This window comes from Cotesia glomerata, linkage group LG6 (assembly GCF_020080835.1).
Source record: "Cotesia glomerata isolate CgM1 linkage group LG6, MPM_Cglom_v2.3, whole genome shotgun sequence".
Taxonomy (NCBI): domain Eukaryota; kingdom Metazoa; phylum Arthropoda; class Insecta; order Hymenoptera; family Braconidae; genus Cotesia; species Cotesia glomerata.
Window position 1 is genome coordinate 16910838 of NC_058163.1, and position 24870 is coordinate 16935707.

Below are 24870 nucleotides of genomic sequence, written 5' to 3' on the forward strand. Positions count from 1 at the left end.
TCTACGATTAATATTTCTAAGTTTATGTGCAATGTTACAACGTATTATTTTGTTTAGCTAGTTTCTACAAGATGTTAGTTAACTTTTATTCCAAATAAGAAATGGACTTATTTAAATCTTATTTAATTTAAATCTCATTAATTTAATCTTAAATAATTACCAAATATACCTATTGAATTTATAATATTGTTAAGCTAAATCGATTTATACATTACTTTATAGTTTTGTTTGTTATTTATCTACATATTTTGTAAATTTTTCAGTTCCACAAAAATTACTGTATTTTATATCTTGGCATTTGGCCTGTGCCTTGGCATTTATTATCAATAAATAAATAAATAAAAAATCTCCATATTTTAAAATTCTTTTTCTATCATTTTAAAGTCAATAAATTGTTCAATCAGCAACTAACATAAAATATTTGTGAAAAACTTGAATTAATACATATTTTCTTCATCTACCTCAGACAGAGTTCAGTAACAGTTCTTCATATGTTAGAGGTTTTTGTGGAAAATTATCAATAAATCCACGTCGACCTGATGATTTCTGAGCTAACAATAATTCATTTCCCTCTTCACTTAAGGTTTTGGCTGCTATCTTGTGAGCAATATTAAATAACTCATTCAACTTATTCTTATAAACAGTTTCATTTTTGATTTGCGTGGATGATTGTTTTCGTTTACAACTAGGCTGCAAATTTTCCACTTTTCGAAAATTCTTAATAACTTATTGATAGCATTTAGAGTTTAAGAAGTAGGAATTTGGGCCTTTTTTCATCGTTCTTGAAAGTCGATCACAGTAAATAAAGCGCTTTCTTCAATACTACATTATTGTACTTTATGATTATAGAAAAATAAAGCTAAAACATCCTTAAAAGTTGGAAGTTTACGTCCAACAAGACCACTTATTGGATAACCAATTTAATAAACTTCTTTATCCATTTTTTATAATCAATTTCATCCATTTAAAAAAGTACTCAGTTACGAAATAAATTAGAGAAAAATAAATATCGGTCAACAAATAATTGGACAAATAACACATGAAAAAAGAATTCTAGGATAAGAACTAGTTAATTACAAAAAATGAATTTAAAATACAAGCCAAAATATTCACAAAAAACAATGATAAACTATAGCAACAATAAAAGTCCGAATTCGGAGGTAAGAGCAATGAGTAATTATTACCCAAATCAAAAAAGCTCGGTTAGAGCGTCGAGTCGCAAAACAATTAGCGTTGCAGTGCAAGATGGTTAGATATTAAGGGAGGGGGCGTCCTTGAAGCATTTTTGATGGTATGGTAGTAGTGAAGTTAATTAAGAACAAATAGTACAACCGATGTCTTCTTTGTTTCGCGCTTCGATCATTTTAACTGTGAAACTAGCTTCGATATGAATAATAAAATTATATTAGCACATTTTTATTTAAATAATAAAATTAATTGCATAGATTTAAAATATATAATATTATGAACTTATAAAATTCAATAAATAATGGATAAAAATAATTTTTAGTTGAAAAAAAAAAGTTTGAATTTATTGGCAAATCAAGGTACGATAGTATTAGAAATTTGACAGTTGAATAAAAGGATCTGTAAAACAAAATGAAATTTAGAATACAAAAAATTTGAAAAACTTGACAAAATTTTTTGATAAACTTGATAGTTTCATCAAAAAATTGGAAAAAAATGAGAAAATATTATAAATTATATTTTAAAGTTGAATATCGTCGAAACGCATTGGTTTATTAAAAAATTATTAAAAAACTTTTTTGTAGAGCGTTCAATTTTCTACAAAAATATGTTCTGACTCAACTTGTCCGATGATTTGTTGAAGAGTTACAGAATTCCAAAGTAAGAAAAAAAAATTTTCCCACGTTAATCAAATGGGAAATTGAAACTTTTGACTCGGCACCTCTTAATATTAATATTAAGAGCTCTAATTTTTACAGGATGTTTTTTTCGTCATTTTGAACAATATTTTCAATATTAATAAGAAAAAAAGAAATTGTCGATTTTTTTGAAACAGTCTAATACATACATACATATATATATATATATATATATATATATATATATATATATATATATATATATATATATATATATATATATATATATATTATATATATATATAAATATATATATGTACAGGGTGTCCCAGAAGTAACGGACGCCATTGTAGCATCTGATGAAAAAAATAATTCTGAGACGAAAAGTCCTTAGCCATTTTTTAATTAACCTCAGAGATAATTAATTATTAATTAAAAATAACGTCTCTTTATTTGTTAGAGAAAGAGCGCCAGTGTCCAGTAAAGTGCGTGCCAAACAAAGACACAACTAACTGTATGACTAAATAGCTTCCATAGCTAACATAGTCACATATATTTACTTACACATTCACACGTGCAAGCGTCTTCGTTTTTAACGCACTTGACTGGACACTAGTGCTTTCTCTCTAACGCATAAAAGGACGTTATTTTATTTGATAATTAATTATCTATGTGTCTGATTGAAAAATAGCAAAGGACTTTTCGTCTCAGAATTATTTTGTTCATCAGATGCTACAATGGCGTCCGTTACTTCTGGGACAACCTGTATATATATATATATATATATATATATATATATATATATATATATATATTAGGGTGGTCGTTAAAAATTAAATTTTTTGCGGCGCCCCCTAAAAAGTTTCTTTTTAATGAATAAACACTGGGAAAATTTTTTTTTTTTTTTTTAATTCAAAACAACACGTGCCTCTAAACGATCTAAGTTAATTTTTGTGTATAATCATCTTTTTGGGGAATTTTTCAGGAAAAATACAATTTTATTCGAAATATAAAAAATTATAGAACTCAAATCAATAAAAATAACAATATTTGATCAAAATAACAATCAACAAAAATCCAAATTCAAAAATTTTCCCAGTAGATTTTGGTCTATTAAGGGGAACGGGTGGTCTAGCGGTCTGAAATTTAACTTATTGTCAAAATTTTATTTCTATATGAAGGTAATGACTAATGACAAATCCTTTCAAATATTTTTTACAGTTATTCTATTGCTTATCAACTACACAAAAATAAAAATTAAGACAAAAAAAAATTTTTTTTCAAATCATAAAAATGGCGCTGAAGTTCCCCTCTTCAAAAAAAATGGACCTGACTGGCGGGGGTCGATCGATCTTTCCTTCTGATCTGAAATTAAAAAAAATGACGGATTTTAAATTAGTCTAAGTATAGTGACCGCAGAAACTAAAATAAAAAAAAAAAATATTTGAAAAAATTGCACGTAGTTGAAAGTATAAATCTGAAACTCGTTTTAAGAAAATACTTTAACTACGTGCCATTTTTTTAAATATTTTTTCTTTCCATTCTAGTTCCTGCGATAACTATACTTATACTAATTGAAAATCCGTCAGTTTTTTTTATTTCAGATCAGAGGTAAAGATCAATCAATCCTCGCCAGTCAGGTCCATTTTTTTTGGAGAGGCGAACTTCAGCACCATTTTTGTAATTAAAAAAAAAATTTTTTTTTGTCTTAATTTTTATTTTTGTGTAGTTAATAAGCAATAGAATAAGTGTAAAAAAATTTGGAAGGATTAGTCATTACCTTCATATAGAAATAAAATTTTGAAAATAGGTTAAATTTCAGACCGCTAGACCACCCGTTCCCCTTAATAGACCAAAATCAACTCGGAAAATTTTTGAATTTGGATTTTTGTTGATTGTTATTTTGATCACATATTGTTATTTTTATTGATTTGAGTTCTATAATTTTTTATATTTCGAATAAAATTGTATTTTTTCTGAAAAATTCCCCAAAAAGATGATTATACACAAAAATTAACTTAGATCGTGTAGAGGCACGTGTTGTTTTGAATTAAAAAAAAAAAAAAATTTTCCCAGTGTTTTTTCATTAAAAAGAAGCTTTTTAGGGGGCGTCTATACGGCGTTTTTAGGGGGCGAAATCCGGCGTCTATACAACGGCTTCTAAGTGCGCCTAGGAAGCAGAGGAGGATACCATGAATCCCTAGGCTACACTACAATAATATTTTCCACACACACCCACAATATTTAATTTTCCATCTTACGCCTATTGCACCCCCACCTGGGCATCTATGTAAATGACTCTAAGTGTGCCCAGGAAACAGATGAGGATACCATGAATCCCTAAGCAACACTACAGTACTAAATACTAACCCACCCACACTATTAATTAATTTTCAAACACACTAAATATTTCCCCGGATTTTACATATTAAAATTTATATATTTATTTCCCAAAATTACTATTTCATTCATTCCAACCTAATTATAAATCCTAACTCCGAATTTCAAATTAAAATCATTAACTGATTTATTGCCGTGGTCTTAATAATACAACAATAAATATTTAATTACAAGAGGTCTTCGTATCTTGAATTCATAGAATAAAATCTATTGACAGATATCTTAATAATCTGCCAACAACGTGTTGCTACTTCCGAATGGTTACAAGTTTATTTTTCCTGAATTTACTTAATTTATTTTATAAATTGTTTCTTTAAATTATTTTACTTTGTCTAATTTATTTCACAAGAATTTTATAAATCCATTTTACTAAATTATTTTAATTCATTTAATTTATTTCACCAGAATTTACCAAATATTTTATTAGTTCGTTGTTAATTTAGTCAGAATTATTTTCCCAGAGTGTATGAATTATTTTATTTAATTAAGAACTTAATTTTTATTAACTAAGAATTCATCAATTGATTTTGTTTGATTTATGTTGACTAAACTATTTTACTTGTCCTTGAATAACCAAGTTTTATTTTACCTAAATTATTTCCTTTTAATTTCTATTGTGTTTGCTTGTAAAACTTAGCATTTATTTTATTTTATTCTATTTAATTTTAACTGAGGATTATATTTTGCCTTGCAACACAGTAAGATTTTAGTCTCGACAGAAGGAGTAGAAGAGATACTGCTACCGGACGCGTCTCCCCGAGCGGATGGGAGAACGCTCGCTGTCCTTGGATGACACTTAATCTCTTAGTTGACAAGGTACAAAGGGTAGGGGCTAAATAAAATACGCTCCCGTGGACAAAACTCCCCTTAATGGGTTGGTCACACTAACTGACCTAGCAAGAAGAAGATCGTTCTCTGTTGTAACCCACTGGGAGTGTCCGGAACCTGTGTCGTAGTTTCCGACGACGCAGGCTACGGCTGATGTGAGCTTGCTCTGCCGAGGTGTAAGTTACAGCAGTATATGAGAGCCAGCCACCTCGGGCCTTGATCAGGGAGTACGCAGTGAGTGCTAGAGATCGGAATCTTCACCGCTCCGAGCAAGTCTAGCCCGTCCGTGTATTCCGGGACTGGCTAAGTGTCGACTAGGCCTCAGGGAACTGGGGTAGAAGTACTATCTCCAAGGGTACACCCGTTCCTAGTTATGACAACCTGCAGACCATTGCAGACATACTGAAAGAAGACGCAAGAGTAACCTGCAAAGGACCACAGGAGGTAATTGAGATCCGAGACGTCGATGATGACACAACGAAGGACGACATCCAGGGTGCCCTACAAAAGGAAGCTGGAGATGGCTGTGAGATACCACTAGAGGCAATCAAGATCCGTAAGGCCTATAGAGGTACTCAAATTGCCACAGTAATTCTACCAGCAGCAACAGCACAGAAACTACTGGATGGAAGTAGCAAAATCCGGATTGGTTGGGTTAATTGCTGAATAAGGGCAACGAAGAGACCTATTCAATGCTTTAAATGCTGGCATTTCGGACATCATGGATCCCAGTGCAGAAGCAAGGTGGACCGGTTGAAGCTTTGCATCAGGCGCGGACAAGAAGGTCACAAGATTGCTGATTGTAAAAATCCAGCCAAATGTGCATTATGTGCTGAGATTGAAAGTGCAGAGGATGTTGCCCACTATGCCGGTACTTATAAGTGCCCGTTATTTCAGGAGGCACTCCAGAAGTTGACGAACAAACAAACATGAGGATACTGCAGCTCAATCTCAACCATTGTGAGGCAGCGCATGACCTGCTCATGCAATCCGTGCGAGAACTAGAGCTTGACTTGGTACTGATAGCAGAGCCATATAAACACCTGAGTACCCAACCCTGGGAATCTGACAGCACATCCAAAGCTGTCATCTGGTCATGTGGCAAGCTCCCTTTCCAAAATGCAGTCGACAACAGCAATGCCGGCTTTGTAGCAGTATCAGTAGAAGGCATCCGCTTCTATAGCTGTTACGCATCACCTAGCCTCTCTACTGTCGAATTTACCGCATTTCTGGATCGACTTACCGAGGACGCGAAGCATTACCACCCAGTGGCAATAGCCGGGGACTTCAACGCCTGGGCAGTAGACTGGGGCAGCAAGCATACAAACGCGCGAGGAAAGGAACTACTAGAAGCCTTTTCTACATTAGATGTAGTACTGCTCAACACCAACCTACACCAAAGGAGACGCAAGTTCTATTGTAGATCTCACTTTCGTCAGTAGCAGCCTCACAAGAGGTAATATCAACTGGAAGGTTATGGATATCTACGAAGCCAGCAACCACAACGCGATTCTCTAGGAAATATAATACGTCCAGAGCCCGAGAAGACCTAAAAAGCAACTTAACACCATTGGTTGGAAGGTAAAAACTCTTGACCCAAGTGCATTGTTAGTAGCTCTCAATAGTGACCAGATTATCGCGGGCTGCGCAGAAGAGAAGACCAAGGACCTGATGAAAAGAGTGACCCAGGCTTGTGACGCCAGTATGTCTCGTAGACGTGGCATGAACACAAGAACTTCCGTTCACTGGTGGAACGACCACATCAGCGCCCTTCGTAAAGAGTGTCATCAGAAGAGAAGAATATCTCAGCGTGGCTACCGACGACCTAACTCTGCGGAGCTGGTCGCAGAGTACAAAAAAGCCCGTCGATCCCTGAACAAAGCCATCAAAGATAGCAAAAGAAAATGTTGGAACGAGCTAATCAACGAGGTGGACAGAGATCTGTGGGTTAGGCCGTATAAAGTGGTCATGATCCATCTTAAAAACCAGCTAATGCCATCACCCACGTGTCCTCAACTCCTACAGAAGATCGTAAACGCGTTGTTCCCCGAACAAAGCGAGTTTAACTACCTATTAACGCAGAATGTAATGGATGACATTCCATCTGTCACGGAGGAAGAACTGATGGAGGCTTGTAATCGTGTAGGGAACAATAAAGCACCGGGATTGGACGGGATCCCCAATATTGCTTTAAAAACAACTATAAAAGCAGTGCCATCATTGTTCCTGGACGTCTACGATACATGCCTCAAGAAAGGGATTTTCCCTCGGAAGTGGAAGCAGCAACGACTAGTACTACTTCCAAAAGGGAAAAAGCCACCAGAAGAACCGTCATCTTATCGACCACTTTTTATGTTAGACACGGCAGGTTAGATATTTGAGCGTATAATCTACCAAAGAATAGAAACAGTTGTCGATCCACTCCTGGCAGACAACCAGTATGGTTTTCGGAAAGGACGATAAACCATGGGCGCAATCAATCTGGTTGTTGCAACGGCGAAGGAGGCAATCGAAGGGATCAGATGGAAGAGTGGAATGAAGAAGTACTGCCTGGATATCAAAAATGCCTTCAACTCCGCCAACTGGGACTGCATTATGCAAGCCCTGGAAGAGAAAAACGTACCAGGATACCTACGTAGGATAGTGGCTAGATACTTCACGGACAGAATCCTGAGATACGACACGAAGAATGGTCCAAAAGAGTATGATATTACCGGAGGTGTACCTCAGGGTTCCGTAGTGGGTCCACTTCTGTGGAATGTCATGTATGATGGCCGGCTGAGACTGACTCTTCCAAGAAGTGTCAAGCTTGTTGCATATGCACATGATGTAGCTGTCGTAATTGTTTAAGCGCCAGAAAAGATATCCAGTAAAAATTTATAAGCGGAATTGCGCCTTCGGGCTTGATCGCTCCAATTCGGGAATAATCGTATCACGCGATGGCCGTCGCTCATGCGCGCCTTGATTAACGGGAGAGAAGCCGGCTCACGTGGTCGGTGATAAGCAGTTGTGCTTGGACTCTTGCACTAGTACGACTACTCTGTATCATTCGATCCCGATATTTCTTACTTGCATCTTACATTTGTTCAAATACTTAAATTATTCATTAAACACAAATAATTACTTCAATTTCAATAACAATTAAATTCTCAAATCATTCAAATCAGTTCAATAGTTCATTGAATTAAAATAAATAAAATAAAGGTGGATTTAATTAGTGACGCCACGCAGCCATTGCGCGCCATATTAACAAAGGATTGCAACAGCCACGCGGCTTTAGTGAATCCATTATTGACGCGCGATATTAATATTAAATTATATTGAATTCATTACCAACATTTAATTACAATTTTACTTAATCAAATTTATCAATAGTTCAATTCTAAATTCAAAATGATTTGACTATTTTCTACACGAAAAACAATAAATTCAATTGACTAACATCTTGTGATCAATTGAATATTATAAGCTCTCACACTGAGACAATTCATTTAATTAATTGAACATTATTAGCTCTCACACTGAGACAGTTCATCTAATTAATTAAATATTACCAGCTCCCACCTTGGGACAATACAAATTTAAATTATCGATAAATTTCTCTCTACGGCGGCTGAGCTCACCCCTATTACGTTATTGCAACGTAAGTTACACATACACACTTACACACATACAATTTACTAGTATAATTTTCATCAAGGAGGTTTTTTCTCAGCCTAGCTGGGTTTTCCTCCTTTGGGGACAAATAAATCATCTAAATTGTTCCCCAAAAAATCCAAGTATTTTTATTTAACTTCCTAATCCTAATTTCATCACATTTTTAAAATTAATTACGGGAGCTATCCGCATTGGATAGTTTTCGACAAAACAGTAATCGTTGCTAAACACCTAGATGAGATAAACCACATGTTCGGTATCACCTTTGAGAAAGTTAACTGGTGGATGGACTTAATGAATCTACAACTGGCTAAACAGAAGACTGAGGCTGTGCTTATTACCAGCAGAAAAGTGATAGAGACCATAAAGCTAAAGTCGGAGAACAAGAAATCACATCACAACCATATATCCGATATCTGGGAGTGATGCTTGATGCCCGACTCAACTTCAAGCAGCAAGTCGAACACGTGAGTGCAAAAGTATCAGCAGTGGTAGCTAGCTTAGCACGACTGATGCCAAACGTTGGAGGCCCAAAGCAGAGCTGAAGACTACTGCTATCATCTGTAGTCACATCAATGCTCACTTACGGAATATCTATCTGAGCGGACACACTAGAGAAGCAAGAATCATGGAGAAAGGCTGGACCAGTCTACTGTCTGAGTGCCTTAACGGAGAGCCATATTAAAGCAAATTTTAAGAGAGTTGGGAAAGAACGGATAGGGGGGGATAAAGGGGGACCTACTCAGTGGGAATTTTTCCGTAATTGAAAAAATAATCAGACAGCCCAGACTGGGAATCGAACCCAGATCTCTCGGTTACGCGCCAAGGGCTCTACCAGTTAAGCTATTCGAGACAAGTACTGACTACTTTATTCAGTCACGTATATAAGACCCACCGAGCAAACAACGCCACCGTCCATCTTACGGTAATTGTAGTGTATGTCATTTCCGGAACTTTGCCTCTCAGAGTCTTAGCTGAGGTAAGACGGATCCTTTACCAACGAAAGAAGTCAACCACACTAAGCGCTGAGGAGCTTAGAACAGTAGAACGGCAGAAAAGCATAAGTCAGTGGCAACTACAGTGGGATGCCACAGTAAAGGGTAGGTGGACGCATCGGCTCATATCAAGGATCAACGTTTGGCTAAACTAGAGTCACGGTGAGGTCAACTATTATCTTACGCAGATGTTATCAGGACACGGCTGTTTCTGGGGGTATCTCCGCCGCTTTGAGCATGATAATTCCCCAGAGTGCCCGTCCTGCCCAGGAGTCAATGAAGATGTAGAGCACGTCTTCTTTGAGTCCCCACGTTTTTATCCACAGCGAGATGAGCTAGAGAATATCCTGAAGAGGAAAATCCAACCAGAGACAATAGTAGAAGCAATGCTATCATCAAAGAAGGAAGCGAGTATCAACCATAGAGTTTCTTCAACCAAATTTACACCAGGTATTGGACTTTGGTAATGATGAGCCTTGGGGCCATATACCCGGCTTATCAACTACACTACTTCTCATTTTATTTATTCAAGTTTGGATAATTCAATTGTTTAATAATTTTGCTTAATAATAATGAATTATTTTAATCAATTTAATTTGTTAGCTTGTGAACAATTCCTCCTGGGGATTTTACACCCGAGGAATGTTCTAGACCTCCTGGGTTTAGGTCGTGAGTATCTAAATTGTTAATTTAGCTGGTTAATAATTATTAACATCTTAAGATTGGCTAAATTAAATTCATCTTTTGATTAATCAAATTTAATTAATTTCTGAACATCGAGAATTATTCCAATCAGCAACTCACGACTGGTCAAGCTTCGGTACCCGAGGTCGAGCTTAGTACGCTGTAACGAACAACGGAGTCCCTTTTGAGCGCGCAAATTCCTTGAGAATTTTGTGATGCAGTAAATTTACAATATCAACAACTGGACTATTATTATAAATTATAATAATTGAATTATCATTTATTAATATTATTTGTTACAAAAAAAATATTATTTATTTAAAATAATTTATTGAGAATTGGCTACTGAACTTCGATGCAATTGAGATCGAATTAACCGTGGATAATTTTCCGTGAATTTATTTTATATTGAGACAAATTGTTTTATTAATTATTTATAAATCGAAAAATTCCACGTGGTTATTTATATATTGAACTATCGAAGACTAAAATTATTATTTTATTGGAATTATTTATAAAAACTATTTGTCAGTGTGGATTACGTCCGAGTAAAAATTTAGTTAATTTTATAAAGAATGTTCTTCGAAAGAATTTAAGTTAATACGCAGAATTAAGCTCGTGTTAAATTTGGAATAAAAGAAGCGTCGGTTTTAAGCCGGAAATTTTAAGAAGTAAATTTATTAATCGTGAGGATAATTCATGAGTTTTATTGTAAGCTAATGACTGAACAATTTTAGTGAAAATTAACGTTGTAAATTTTGGAGTTAATTTTGTAAAATTTTAATTAGACAAAAGTAAAGTAGCGTCAGTGTGTGTGGAGAAGAGTGGGTTGTGAGTGGGTGAGTGCTACCAGCGTTCCTTCGCATACGATTAGTCTCTTTGCGAGGTGTTTCGCTGGCGTAGAAGCCGTTGTATAGACGCCAAGTGGGGTACAGCGGTAGTAAGGTAGAAACCACAGTATAGTCGCTCCATAAGAGGGTACTGTGGGATTAAGTAAATTTTTTTGTAAGCTCGCGGGAGGACATCGGTCTACGTTTAGTCACTGGGTCGACTACTTTCGTGAGCCGAATTAGAAGCCGTTGTATAGACGCCAAGTGGGGTACAGCGGTAGTAAGGTAGAAACCACAGTATAGTCGCTCCATAAGAGGGTACTGTGGGATTAAGCAATTTTTTGTAAGCTCACGGGAGGACATCGGTCTACGTTTAGTCACTGGGTCGACTACTTTCGTGAGCCGAGTTAACGAGCCTTTGCATACGATTAGTCTCTTTGCGGGGTGACAAAGAGGTAGCGTGGAGTTGAGGAGAGTAGTAATAAGTTGTAGCATTAAGTGAGTTAGTTGTAAGTGAGTGTGTGTACGTGCAAGCGCACGAGTTGTTAAATTCTTTGTTAATAAATTTTGGTACCGTTGTTAAATAAAAATTTATTCATTTTCAGAACCACCTTCCCCAACTCTCTCTTCCCTGTAGATTAATAGAATCAGCTCTGGTATCCGGTTCCAGGAACCGAGAAAATAATCCTGGTGGCGCCCTGGTAAATCTTAGAGTCAATTGTTGAATATATTGTTGTTGTTAAATTTTACTAAGGGCCAAATGAGCGGGAATTAAACCACCCGTTACACTGGCGCCCTAGCATTGAAAAACCGAAAGAGAGCGAGAGAAGGCCGGAAATAAATAAATTTTTATTTAATATTTAAAAATTAAATAAATAATATCAGTCATTAGCTATTTTTAGTTTGGGGAAAAAGTTACTTGAGTTTAGAGTATAGTGAAACTTAAGTTTATTGAATTTTATCAAAAAATATTTTTTTTTAAGTATTTATCTTCTTCTTAATTCTATTGAAATTTATAATTAAACCGGAAGTGTCATCAATACCCAATAGCTTGTGGTAGCATAGCCTACGTGTCACAGCTATTCAGGGGATTAAAAATTTACTTTAACAAAGACAACATACCCAATAGCTGTGGTAGTATTAACTATGAGTCACAGCTATTCAGGGGATTAAAATTATTCACAACAAAGAAAGTATACCCAGTAGCTTGTGGTAGATTTTTCTACGAGTCACAGCTACTCAGGGGATTATCGATAATAATAATTACCAAATAAAACTCGGTAAAAATTAACACCTTGCAAAAGAAATTTTTCTACGCAGTAAAGTCGAAAAGTTACTCGAACAAAATTTTACACGACGCTACCGAGGTTAGTGACGTCAGCGCCTTTGTCTAGTTCGGAAAATTTTTTTTTTGGCATTGTCTTCGCGCACTTGGTAACAACGTAGTTATTGAAACTTTCATTTATTATAAAATTTAATCCACTTACTAAAATTTTACTTTCTTTTAAAATAAAATAATACAATAATTTTCCTTATTTTAATCTTTTGAGTATTTCGGTAAATTAAAATTAAATTTTATAGTTTTTATCTAAATACAATTGCAATAGTTTAATTTGAATATTAAAATAATTATTTATAATTATTATAAACTTAAATTTCTCCTGGATAACATTAATTTTTTTTTCTCGAGATTTATTTTTGGAAATTTTTATTTTGAAATTTAATTCCGAAATCGTTCGAAATTTAATTAGAAATTAATTTTTGAAAATTATTTTGAAGTTTTCTTTTTGGAATTATTTTTTTTTTTCCGGAAATTTTTTTTTTTTTTAAGAAAATTATTTTTCAAATTTTATTTTAACAAATTAAGAACTTCAATGCTGTTAGGATTCCATTTTGAATTTTCTTTGGTAGATTATATTTTTTATATTTTTTAATAATTATTATTCCAAAATATTTCAGAGTTTTTTTAGAAATTTAGCTTTCGAAATTTAATTACAAATTCTATTTTGAAAATCATTTGGAAATTTATTTAGATTTGAATTTTTTCCTGAAACTTATTTTGGAAATTTAAGTTCGAAATTAAATTGATAAATTATTTTCAATATTATGTAGAAATCTAATTTATGTAATTTATTATTTTTTTTGTAGATTCAAATTAAAATTTTTTGTAGATTCTATTTTACAGAAATCTTATTCGATAATTTACAAATTTAAAAATTTTTTTAGTTATTCTTGGGCAATTCATTTTCGAAATTTAATTGGAAATTTAATTTTTTTTTTTTTTTTGAATTTTATTTTTTGAAATTTATTTAGTAACTTAAATTGTTTCGAAATTTATTTTGGATATTTACTTTTTGAAATTATATTAAAGAAATAGAATATTTTGTAATTTATTTATTTTTAGGAATTTAATTTAGAAATCGATAATTGAAATTCATTAGAAATTTAATTTTTGAAATTTAATTTTTGAATTCTGTTTGAAAATTTTATTTATTTTAAGAAAATTGTATTTGAAATTTATTCAGAAATTTTATTTTTTTTGAAAATTTATTTTTGTGAAATTTATTTTTATTGATTTATTTTGAAAATTATTTTGAAATTCTTTTGGAATATAGTATAGATTATATTTTGGAACTTTTACCGAATTATTATTGTTATGTCCGAAAAATATGATCTTGGGATTCGGTAGCTGGACTATCGGAGGTTCGGATAACAGATGAATTTCCCTAACGAAAGTATCGTTAAGTTTTATTTTATGGGTTCGCGAAGGTGAAAACCCCGGAGAGGGCCCCTTGATTAAGACAATCGACCTCGGAAATAATAATAATAACCTCCACTTACTATTGCGAATCTTGACTCCAACAATGATTCTTTCTTTGATTGGACTTTATCTTCCGTTGCTTGGCCGCTTCCTTCCTCCTGTTGGACTGGAGGTTAAAGGTTGAAGGTTGAAGGGCTTCTTAATTTATGAATGATGGTACACTTTGATTCAAGTTTTTAGGTTTATATTCAGATTAAAGGCCCTATGGGCAAACACGTCTTAACTTACACTGATCACTTATTAACTAATACCAATATAAAATAGCGTTGAAAGTATATGAGTTCGTAACCGGAGTAACGACCCCGGCAAACAAAAGTTCGCCGATTATAATTCACAAAAGGAAAAGATGATTTGAGAGTGGGACCAGGTCACCGGAACTGCGGGAATCTCGATTATCGTAAACACGAATCGTGGCTCGAAGAATCACAATCACAGAACTCGGAAATACCGTTAAGGAACTCGAAATTGGAAATAAAGGAAAAGTGACTAATTAATTTAATAATTGAAGTCTGCCTACACGTGTCGGGGTGTAGGACTCACCCGGGCTCTAAGGCAGAACTGTTACCTTGTAAATGAGCTCGCGAATTATGGTGTTCACGTCTTTTATCACCTCGGTCGCGATTTGCAAGTGGGACTACTAATTAAACAATTGGTTCCTTTTGATGAGGTGATAATGCGCGGTAATGTGTATTCTTCAGCCACGAGTGAGTTGTCGCGCAGTCCAGGTTGTTGTTCCCTAAATATGCAAGCGCTGCACTTTTCGGCAGGAATGGGAGGCCCTGTATTATAGACGGTATGCCGGATAAAACATTATTTTGAAAATTTAATTACCAGGTACTCAAATTAAAATTTTTTTTTTTTTTTTTTCTCTTTCATAAATTATTTTTATTTTGAAATCTGTTTTATTCAGCAAATTTATTTTTCTCAAAATTTACTATTTTCAAATTTAAATAACTTATTGACAATTTGCATATTTTTTGGAAGATTATTTTAATTCATTTTTGCTTAATTAAATTATATTACCAAGGTTCAAAAAAACTTTTTACGGACGAAACAAATAATACTTTACAATGTTACCATCGACTGGACCGAGAACTAGGTCTCAAGGACTCGTTGAAGAGCCAGAAAGTGACTCTCGTTGAGTTTCTTTAGGAAGAGGCCGAGGTAGAATATCACCATCTACCACAGTTAACCCCGGAACCAATGTTGGACAAAGACCCTTGGGGGAGCATACTCAAATACCCAGGTCAAGCGTAGTGCCTGCACCTTCGGGGGAGTCAACACAAGTGATCACGGGTCTCAATCAACAACGATCCGCGGGAAACAGGGTCACACATTCGAATATTGTCGAGGTCCTAGGAGGCTAGTTTGTAATATCTGCTATAAAGCAAGACATGTGAGACAGACTTGTCCTTTAGCTGCTCTGGCGAATTTTTTAACCTCTATCAGACTTGATAAATCCTGGGTCAATTGTACAACATCAAAAAAATAGTTAGTGGTAACTCGTAGTTTCCCACGTGCTTACTAACAGAACTGAAGACTGAGGAAACAATTCACATTATAGAGAGACATTCGATTACCACTCTGTTCTCGTGGGCCAGATTCGGCGAATAATTATGGACTGTTAATTTTTGTTTCTGATGAAAAGATACATGGTTAATTTTGTTACAAAAACTGAAAAAAATAAAAGTGATCATCGCATAGCGATTTGTTGAACCACTCTGTACAGAGGAGGTGTTGAAAATGAGTATCCTATGACAAAACCCATCACTGGGTCTTTCAATTAAAATATTGGAATCGTGTATATTTTTCACCAGAACAAAATTCAAAAAAACTCAGAAACAGAACAAGCATCTGTCCCTGAGTTGTTATATGAAGCTGAGAACCATCACTGGACCTCTCAATTAAATTGTGGTAATCCTAAATATTTTAATTTGAACAAGATCCTGGGAAAAAAACTCAGAAACAGAACAAGCATCTGTCCCTGAGTAGTTTTACGTAACTGGAAATCATCATTGGGCCTTTCAATTAAACTATTGAGATATTGGATATTTTTATTCGAACAAATTCTGGAGTAATCTCAGAAACAGAACAAGCATCTGTTCCTGAGTGAGAATTAGAAGTTGAAAACCCAGTGTGAACCAGCAAAGAGTCAACAAGTAGATTCACCGACCATCAATATGTCTTCGTAAACATCATTGTACTATTAACGCTTCAACAGACACTAGATAGAGATAGTGAGAGATCTTTTATCAAATAGGAGAGGGTACGAAGATATTCAAACATTTGGTTGTTGGTGATCTACAAGAGTATCTGACCAAGAAGGAGTGCTTCTTGTTAATCACTCTGATGATAAAAGTAAGAGTGGAGCACCTTTCATAATTCGAGTCAGACAGCTGGAGAACCTTTATTGTGTATTTTACCCGACCTAGGTTATTCCTTGGTCCTGGGGATGGACTTCGTGGTGAAATTCAGGTGTACGAGATACCGATCTTGGTGTCATCTAGTTTATGAAAAATTCGGAAAAGACACAGAGCATGTGACTTTTGTCTCAATTGTCAGCTCCGTGATATAAAAACTAGATTTACAACTACAGTAGGAGCACCTAGCTGCAGTATGGTAAGGGGGAGGCTGAGATGCTATCTCAAGCTTACGGAGCTGATGACCAGAAGTGTCCAAACTGTTCGAACGAGGCGGGGTCGGAGACGTCTTTTAAGTCAGTGGAGGCTTCAACCAACGCTGTGTCATCAATTGAGCCCATATCTGAGCCAAAACCCAGTCCAACTTCAACGCGATCTGCACCAGTATCACCTAGAAGTCTAAAATTTTTTCTTTTGAGTCTACAGAGTCGACAGGAGGTCCAAAGCATTATACCCGGACATGTACTGAGGTGTCCCAGGGTGCTATTCCTAGTCAAGTTTAGTTCCAGCAAACAACTCTGTTAAACCAAGGTCGACAGTGTCTTCCAGAGTTTATTTAGGTCACAAGTTCCAACGCACGGCTACGTCAATGTACCCAATACCTGCGCCTGGTGGGCCATGATGAGGACGTGTACTTGTTTAAATGGACCTCGTCATCTGTTAGTTTTGTTTTCTTTTGGTCCTGGAGAGGTTGAAGATCGATACACCCAACTGCTGGTCTGGTAAGGGGGAGTGTAACAGGGTAAATTACCCTTAATCGATAAGTCGCCAGAGATCGATAACTTTTCGACTAGCATTTGAGCGCATCGATCTTCGGGACTAGAGAGAGAGCAGGAGGGGGTATTTTTGGGGTCGTTATATAGACGAGCCATGCGTGGTGTCCGGAGAAGTAGTAAAGTGTTGGAACGAGTAACATCAAGAAGTCCAAAGAAGGAAGCGAGTATCAACCATAGAGTTTCTTCAACCAAATTTACACCAGGTATTGGACTTTGGTAATGATGAGCCTTGGGGCCATATACCCGGCTCATCAACCACACTACTTCTCATTTTATTTATTCAAGTTTGGATAATTCAATTGTTTAATAATTTTGCTTAATAATAATGAATTATTTTAATCAATTTAATTTGTTAGCTTGTGAACAATTCCTCCTGGGTATTTTACACCCGAGGAATGTTCTAGACCTCCTGGGTTTAGGTCGTGAGTATCTAAATTGTTAATTCAGCTGGTTAATAATTATTAACATCTTAAGATTGGCTAAATTAAATTCATCTTTTGATTAATCAAATTTAATTAATTTCTGAACATCGAGAATTATTCCAATCAGCAACTCACGACTGGTCAAGCTTCGGTACCCGAGGTCGAGCTTAGTACGCTGTAACGAACAACGGAGTCCCTTTTGAGCGCGCAAATTCCTTGAGAATTTTGTGATGCAGTAAATTTACAATATCAACAACTGGACTATTATTATAAATTATAACAATTGAATTATCATTTATTAATATTATTTGTTACAAAAAAAATATTATTTATTTAAAATAATTTATTGAGAATTGGCTACTGAACTTCGATGCAATTGAGATCGAATTAACCGTGGATAATTTTCCGTGAATTTATTTTATATTGAGACAAATTGTTTTATTAATTATTTATAAATCGAAAAATTCCACGTGGTTATTTATATATTGAACTATCGAAGACTAAAATTATTATTTTATTGGAATTATTTATAGAAACTATTTGTCAGTGTGGATTACGTCCGAGTAAAAATTTAGTTAATTTTATAAAGAATGTTCTTCGAAAGAATTTAAGTTAATACGCAGAATTAAGCTCGTGTTAAATTTGGAATAAAAGAAGCGTCGGTTTTAAGCCGGAAATTTTAAGAAGTAAATTTATTAATCGTGAGGATAATTCATGAGTTTTATTGTAAGCTAATGACTGAACAATTTTAGTGAAAATTAACGTTGTAAATTTTGGAGTTAATTTTGTAAAATTTTAATTAGACAAAAGTAAAGTAGCGTCAGTGTGTGTGGAGAAGAGTGGGTTGTGAGTGGGTGAGTGCTACCAGCGTTCCTTCGCATACGATTAGTCTCTTTGCGAGGTGTTTCGCTGGCGTAGAAGCCGTTGTATAGACGCCAAGTGGGGTACAGCGGTAGTAAGGTAGAAACCACAGTATAGTCGCTCCATAAGAGGGTACTGTGGGATTAAGCAATTTTTTTGTAAGCTCGCGGGAGGACATCGGTCTACGTTTAGTCACTGGGTCGACTACTTTCGTGAGCCGAATTAGAAGCCGTTGTATAGACGCCAAGTGGGGTACAGCGGTAGTAAGGTAGAAACTACAGTATAGTCGCTCCATAAGAGGGTACTGTGGGATTAAGAAATTTTTTGTAAGCTCACGGGAGGACATCGGTCTACGATTAGTCACTGGGTCGACTACTTTCGTGAGCCGAGTTAACGAGCCTTTGCATACGATTAGTCTCTTTGCGGGGTGACAAAGAGGTAGCGTGGATTTGAGGAGAGTAGTAATAAGTTGTAGCATTAAGTGAGTTAGTTGTAAGTGAGTGTGTGTACGTGCAAGCGCACGAGTTGTTAAATTCTTTGTTAATAAATTTTGGTACCGTTGTTAAATAAAAATTTATTCATTTTCAGAACCACCTTCCCCAACTCTCTCTTCCCTGTAGATTAATAGAATCAGCTCTGGTATCCGGTTCCAGGAACCAAGAAAATAATCCTGGTGGCGCCCTGGTAAATCTTAGAGTCAATTGTTGAATATATTGTTGTTGTTAAATTTTACTAAGGGCCAAATGAGCGGGAATTAAACCACCCGTTACAACACACACACATACACACATACAGTCATAGTGACACCCTTGCGGGAATAGTCAGGAAAGCTTCCTATGACCTCAAAACGTCGAGATCTGATGAAAACTCGATTTTCGAAAAATGGGGTAAAACCAATAACTTCCCGACTTTTGAAAATTTTCAATTTTTTTAGCGGGAAGTTAAAAATTGTGGAATTCATTGAAAAGAAAAAATAATAATAATTAAAGAATTTTTTACAGAGTATTTCATATTTTTTAATATTGGCGCCCGTTTTTCTTTTTATATTTGCACGCAGTCTAAAAAAATCTAGTTTGATCAAGTGGCGCTATAATTTTCATGTGAGAGAAATAAGAAAAGATTTTTATTTATGTATGTGTGGATTTTAGTAAATTATAATAATTATTTAATAAAAAAAAAAATACGTTAGCTAGGTTGCTAATATGAAATACGGTATCAGTTCATCGAATTCTTAAACTAATAAAAGAAGCCCAGTCTCGAAATATCAATTTGTTCAGGAGTAATCGTTGGTACATCCAAAATGAGGTGACATCAAGACGTCCACGTAAAATTCTTTTAAAAACGATTTTTTTTTTTTATTAGCAACATAAAATGATTTTAGAAAGCAAAAGATAGTTTAATTCAACTGTTTTCTTGGTATCCATCTACTTTCATTATTGCATATGCGCAATATGATTGTGATAGAGGCATTTCAAGATCACAAAATATCTTGATCTTGACGAGTCGAGTGTAAAGCACAACCTTACGCGCTTCGCGCTATGAGGCGTGCAATTACACTTTTATTAATTAATATATTCATGAACTTATTAAGAAGAATATAATTAAAATAGCTGAAATAACAAAATATATTTCGAAATAACGTACTTAAATTTCAACGCATGTGCCAAATAATCCACATGTAGGCGATAATAACAGTGGAAAATACATATTTACATACTATACCCTCTGTTAAAAATGTACGATAGGGACCGTGATTCACACACACATGCGTTATTGCACGCAAAGTATACTCTGGTATACTCTTCCATTCTATTCGGCTATTCTTAAACCTCCCCACTCTTTGTTATGTAAGACTTGCTACGCGAGCATTTCCCCTTCTCCTCCATTCTGCGCTTTCACTCAACGTTTCCCCTTTCATGCGATACCCCTATTAGACCTCAAAACGTTCAGATTTAGCCTCCGTAAAGAAGTTTCACTTCAAAAATAAATTTTTGAGCTCGAAGAGCTCAAAAACGTTGTGATAAGTGGAATTTCGAGTACTTAGTTACAGATTTAGCGGACAGTTTCAGAGATCGACTGGAGGGTGAATCGTTTTACTGATTTTTTTTTAGTTTTTTATGGCTCCCAGAAATTTTTAAGCCCTCGTAACTTTGAAAAAAGTGAAAATTAAAAGAATAAAAAAAAATATGCATCTAAATTTTTAAAAAATGAACAAGCTCTTTTTTTGGCTGAAATAATTTCTTTTCTAATTTTTTATGCTTTCCCAAAAATTTAAATTTTTCATTAAATCCAAAAAATAAAAATTAGAAAAATGGTTGACCCTGAAGGCAATTCCTGCAACTTCTCGATAATTCCATATCTAAGCGCTTAAAATTGCACTTACGACGTTTTTGAGCTGTTCGAGCTCGAAGATAAAGCTATTCGATGCTTTTGAGCTCTTCGAGCTCAAAAGTCTTATTAAAGTTTGATAAAACACGATTTTTTTTATTTTCAAACTGCTATAACTTTTGAATGAATCAACCGATTTTCACGCGGTTGGCGGCGATCGATGAAGTTTTTTAAGCTCTATAAAAATGTTAAACAATTATTTAAGAATCAATGTGATACAAAATTTCGGAGTTATTACAAAAAAACACTTTTTTCGATTTTTTTCGACAACGATATCTCACGAACGCAACAACCGATTCTGATGCTCTAGGTGGCGATCGATGCAAGTTTTTTAAGGTTAAGAGCTGATTAGTTTTTGAGGTCGATCGGTTCAGCCAATTCGGAGATATTTACAAAATATGAAAAAACAAAACAACTTTTTTTGTCACTTTTTTTTCACTTTTTTTGCAATTCCTCGAAATCTACTGGTCCGAATCGGTTCCAACTTGCAGGAAATCTAAGTTTGGCGAAGACCTTTCGAACGACACCAACTGCGATCAAATCGGTTAAGCCGTTCAGAAGTTATAAGAGGTTTACACACATACACACACACACACACACACACACACACACACACACACACACACACACACACACACACACACACACACAAACACACACACACAGACGTACGGACATAATCGTGAAAATAGTCAGGAAAGCTTCTTAGGGCTTTAAAACGTCAAGATCTGTTGAAACCTCGATTTTTGCAAAACAGGGTAAAACCAATAACTTCCCGATTTTTCCAAAATCTTCGATTTTCTTAGCGGGAAGTTGAAAATGAAAAAAATAAAAAAATGTACATCTAGATTCTTATGAAAATAAACAAATACTTCTTTAAGTATACAAGTTTGAAGTTATACTTCTTTTGGCGCGTTTGGATGAGTAAATTCGTGAGCTGCGCGCGCAAAAAACTGCAAGATGAAATTGGCCATAGATTAGAATTAAACATATTTATTTATTTTACTGACTAAATTCACTTATAAACCGTTCAGACGAAATTCAATAAAAAACATGTAATTTTTTAAATTGACTGGAATTGAATAAATGTGCACAAGTGCGTGTCATTAATACGGCTGCCCAATTTTTGAATTCAGTAATGGATAAGAATCGAATTTCAATTTAATCATGCTTAATCGATTCCATTAGAATGAAAAATGCTAAAAAATTGATTTTGAGACATTTGTCCCTAAATGTGTTTTAAAATTAGGCAGCTGAATGAAATTAAGGATTTTTACTATTTTTTTAAGTTATTAATCACTTTAATCAAGTGTCAATTCGATACTAGGGCACTTAAAAATTTTTTTGAATGCCTGGCCGACATCAGAGAATGTTGGGCCTTTTGTCACACATTTTTAGACACATTTACTGTTACTCCTGAAAAAATTAAGACGAATCGCACTTTGTTACTACTTTTTCGAGCTATCGAAAAATAAAAACGCCGTAAAATAAAAACTTTTGGCAAGCGATAAAAAATTGAAAAAAATTATTTCAGCAAAAAAAAACGTTCATTTTCGCAAAATCGAGATGATGATTTTTCGTTTTTACGTAATAATCTGGAAATGAATTTCTTGGTTTATTGATTATTTGATTTTTATCATAGTTATGTCAAATCTATCCGATGAAAAATAATTTTGTCTAATCATATATAATCATGCATAATCGTCTATATTAGATCAGATCCAAAAATTGGCCAGGTTTAATCATACATAACTTGATCTGATTATATTTGAACAGATATGTTTTATATGATCATGTATAATAGGGTGGGCCGAAAATCCGCTTTTATAAAATTTCGTTTAGTCATAGCAAAAATATTGTTTATTAAGTTATAAAAAAATTTTGTGTGAAAGGAAAAAATTTTTGGTCAACATCTTAGGCTCGCCCATTGCAGTCAAAGATAAAAATGCTCAAAAAGATTTTTTATCAGCTAATTTTGATCGGAAATTTTATGCCCTACAAAAAAGTTCCTTATACAAAATTACGTAGGACCCATAGATTCAGAGATAATCCCAATTTTAGTATTAAAATAGTAGATTTTCGCCATTAAAATAATCTTGTTAGATTGAATCGATTTATAAGCTCTCCATTTGACAAAAAATTAAATTTTCTATTAAAATAATTCTTTGTAAAATTTTTTACGAGTGACAATTATTAAAATTATTCCATTTTTCGTTCAAAAAGTAGCATTTTTGACACTAAATGAATTATATCTTGGTATAAAATGATTAATAAATAAAATATTGTCAACAAAATTTAATTTTCTACAATAAAAGTTCTTATATTGAATCACGTGCCTTTAATATTTTTAATGATAATTACAAATTTCCAATAAAAATCAGTGTACCGCTTCACAGCATTATTTATATTTGTAAAAATGCTTACCGTAAGATGGATGGTGTGGATTAATGTATACAGAATAAGAGAAAGAAAATTTAGTATAGATCGGATAGCTCAAATGGTAGAGTAGCCGACATGTCTTCGGAAGGTTCTGGGTTCGAATCCCAGTCCGAGCTATCTAATAATTTTTTCTCGCATATTCTATAAACTCACATTAAGATGATCTTCTCCACATTCCTTTCTCAATCCTTTCCTACCAATATCCTGTTACGTGAATGTGCATTAACTGTGAATGTGCATTATTTATATTTGTAAAAATGTGGAACGCTTCACGATTTTGTGTGTCATCCTTGCGTACAAATACAAATAATGCTGTGAAGCGGGAAAGAATAGGAGTTACGATAATTATGACGTGAAGCGTTTCACATTCACGTAACAGGATATTGGTAGGAAAGGATTGAGAAAGGAATGTGGAGAGGATCATCTTAATGTGAGTTTATAGAATATGCGAAAAAAAAAAATTATTAGATAGCTCGGACTGGGATTCGAACCCGGAACCTTCCGAAGACATGTCGGGTACTCTACCATTTGAGCTATCCGGTGTATACTAAATTTCCTTTCGCTTATTCTATATACATTAAGCCACACCGTCCATCTTACGGCAAGCATTTTTTACAAATATAAATAATGCTGTGAATTTTCTAGCTATAGTCAAATTCATAATATCTTTCTATCGAAATTCGTAAGAGAACTCAACAATTCAGGATAGGAAGTAGTAAGATAGTAAATTAAAAAAAAAAAACAAAATGGTGTGTGTACTTATGTACACGCGTCAGAAGTTATACTTCTTTGGCACATAATAAAAAAAATTTTAAAGAAAAAAAAATTAGGAAAACGGTTGACCCTGAAGGCCATCCCTGCAACTTCCCGCTAATTCCATACTTAGGCGCTTAAAATTGCACCAATGACGTTTTTGAGCTCTTCGAGCTGAAAAATACAATTTATGGGTTATTTTGAGCTTTCCGAGTTCAAAGAGATTGCTTTCCTATGCTTTAAAGCTCTTCGAGCTCAAAAGTTTGATAGAGATTTGATAAGACACTATTTTTTGAATTTTTAAACCGCAATAACTTTTGAATAAATAAACCGATTTTCACGCAGTTGGCAGCATTCGACGCAGTTTTTCAAGCCTCACAAAGAATCTTAAATTTTGAATTGATCACGCTAGGAATTTTGGAGTTATTCCAAAAAAAAAACTTTTCAGTTTTCTTTCGTTCACGATATCTCTCGAACGAATCAACCGATTTTGACCGGACTGGTGGCGATCGACGTGGTTTTTCGAGGTTAAGAGCTGATTAGTTTTTGAAATTGAACCTTTAAGCCGTTTAAAAGTTATTCCAAAAAAACCACATTTGAAAAAAATTTTTTTTTCAGTTTTTTTACGATTTCTCAAAATCTATCGATATGGATCGGTCCAAATAGTTTTCAAAATCTAAGTTTGGTCAAGCCCATTCGAATGGCACCAACTGCGATGAAATCGGTCAAGCCGTTCAAAAGTTATAAGCGGTTCACATACTTTCGCACAC

General features: G+C 34.5%; 2 protein-coding genes across 2 annotated transcripts in view; one reads left to right on the top strand and one right to left on the bottom strand.

The window, feature by feature from the left end:
- LOC123267761 overlaps positions 1–24870 on the top strand; it is a gene marked incomplete in the record, with an annotated part of 391343 nt that overhangs the window by 164751 nt on the left and 201722 nt on the right.
- Positions 14683–24870, bottom strand: part of LOC123268014 — a 14979-nt gene continuing 4791 nt past the window's right edge. Inside the window, exon 7 of the mRNA XM_044732897.1 lies at positions 14683–14820. Within this exon, the coding sequence (XP_044588832.1) occupies positions 14683–14820 (138 nt within the window). The remainder of the gene's footprint in view (positions 14821–24870) is intronic.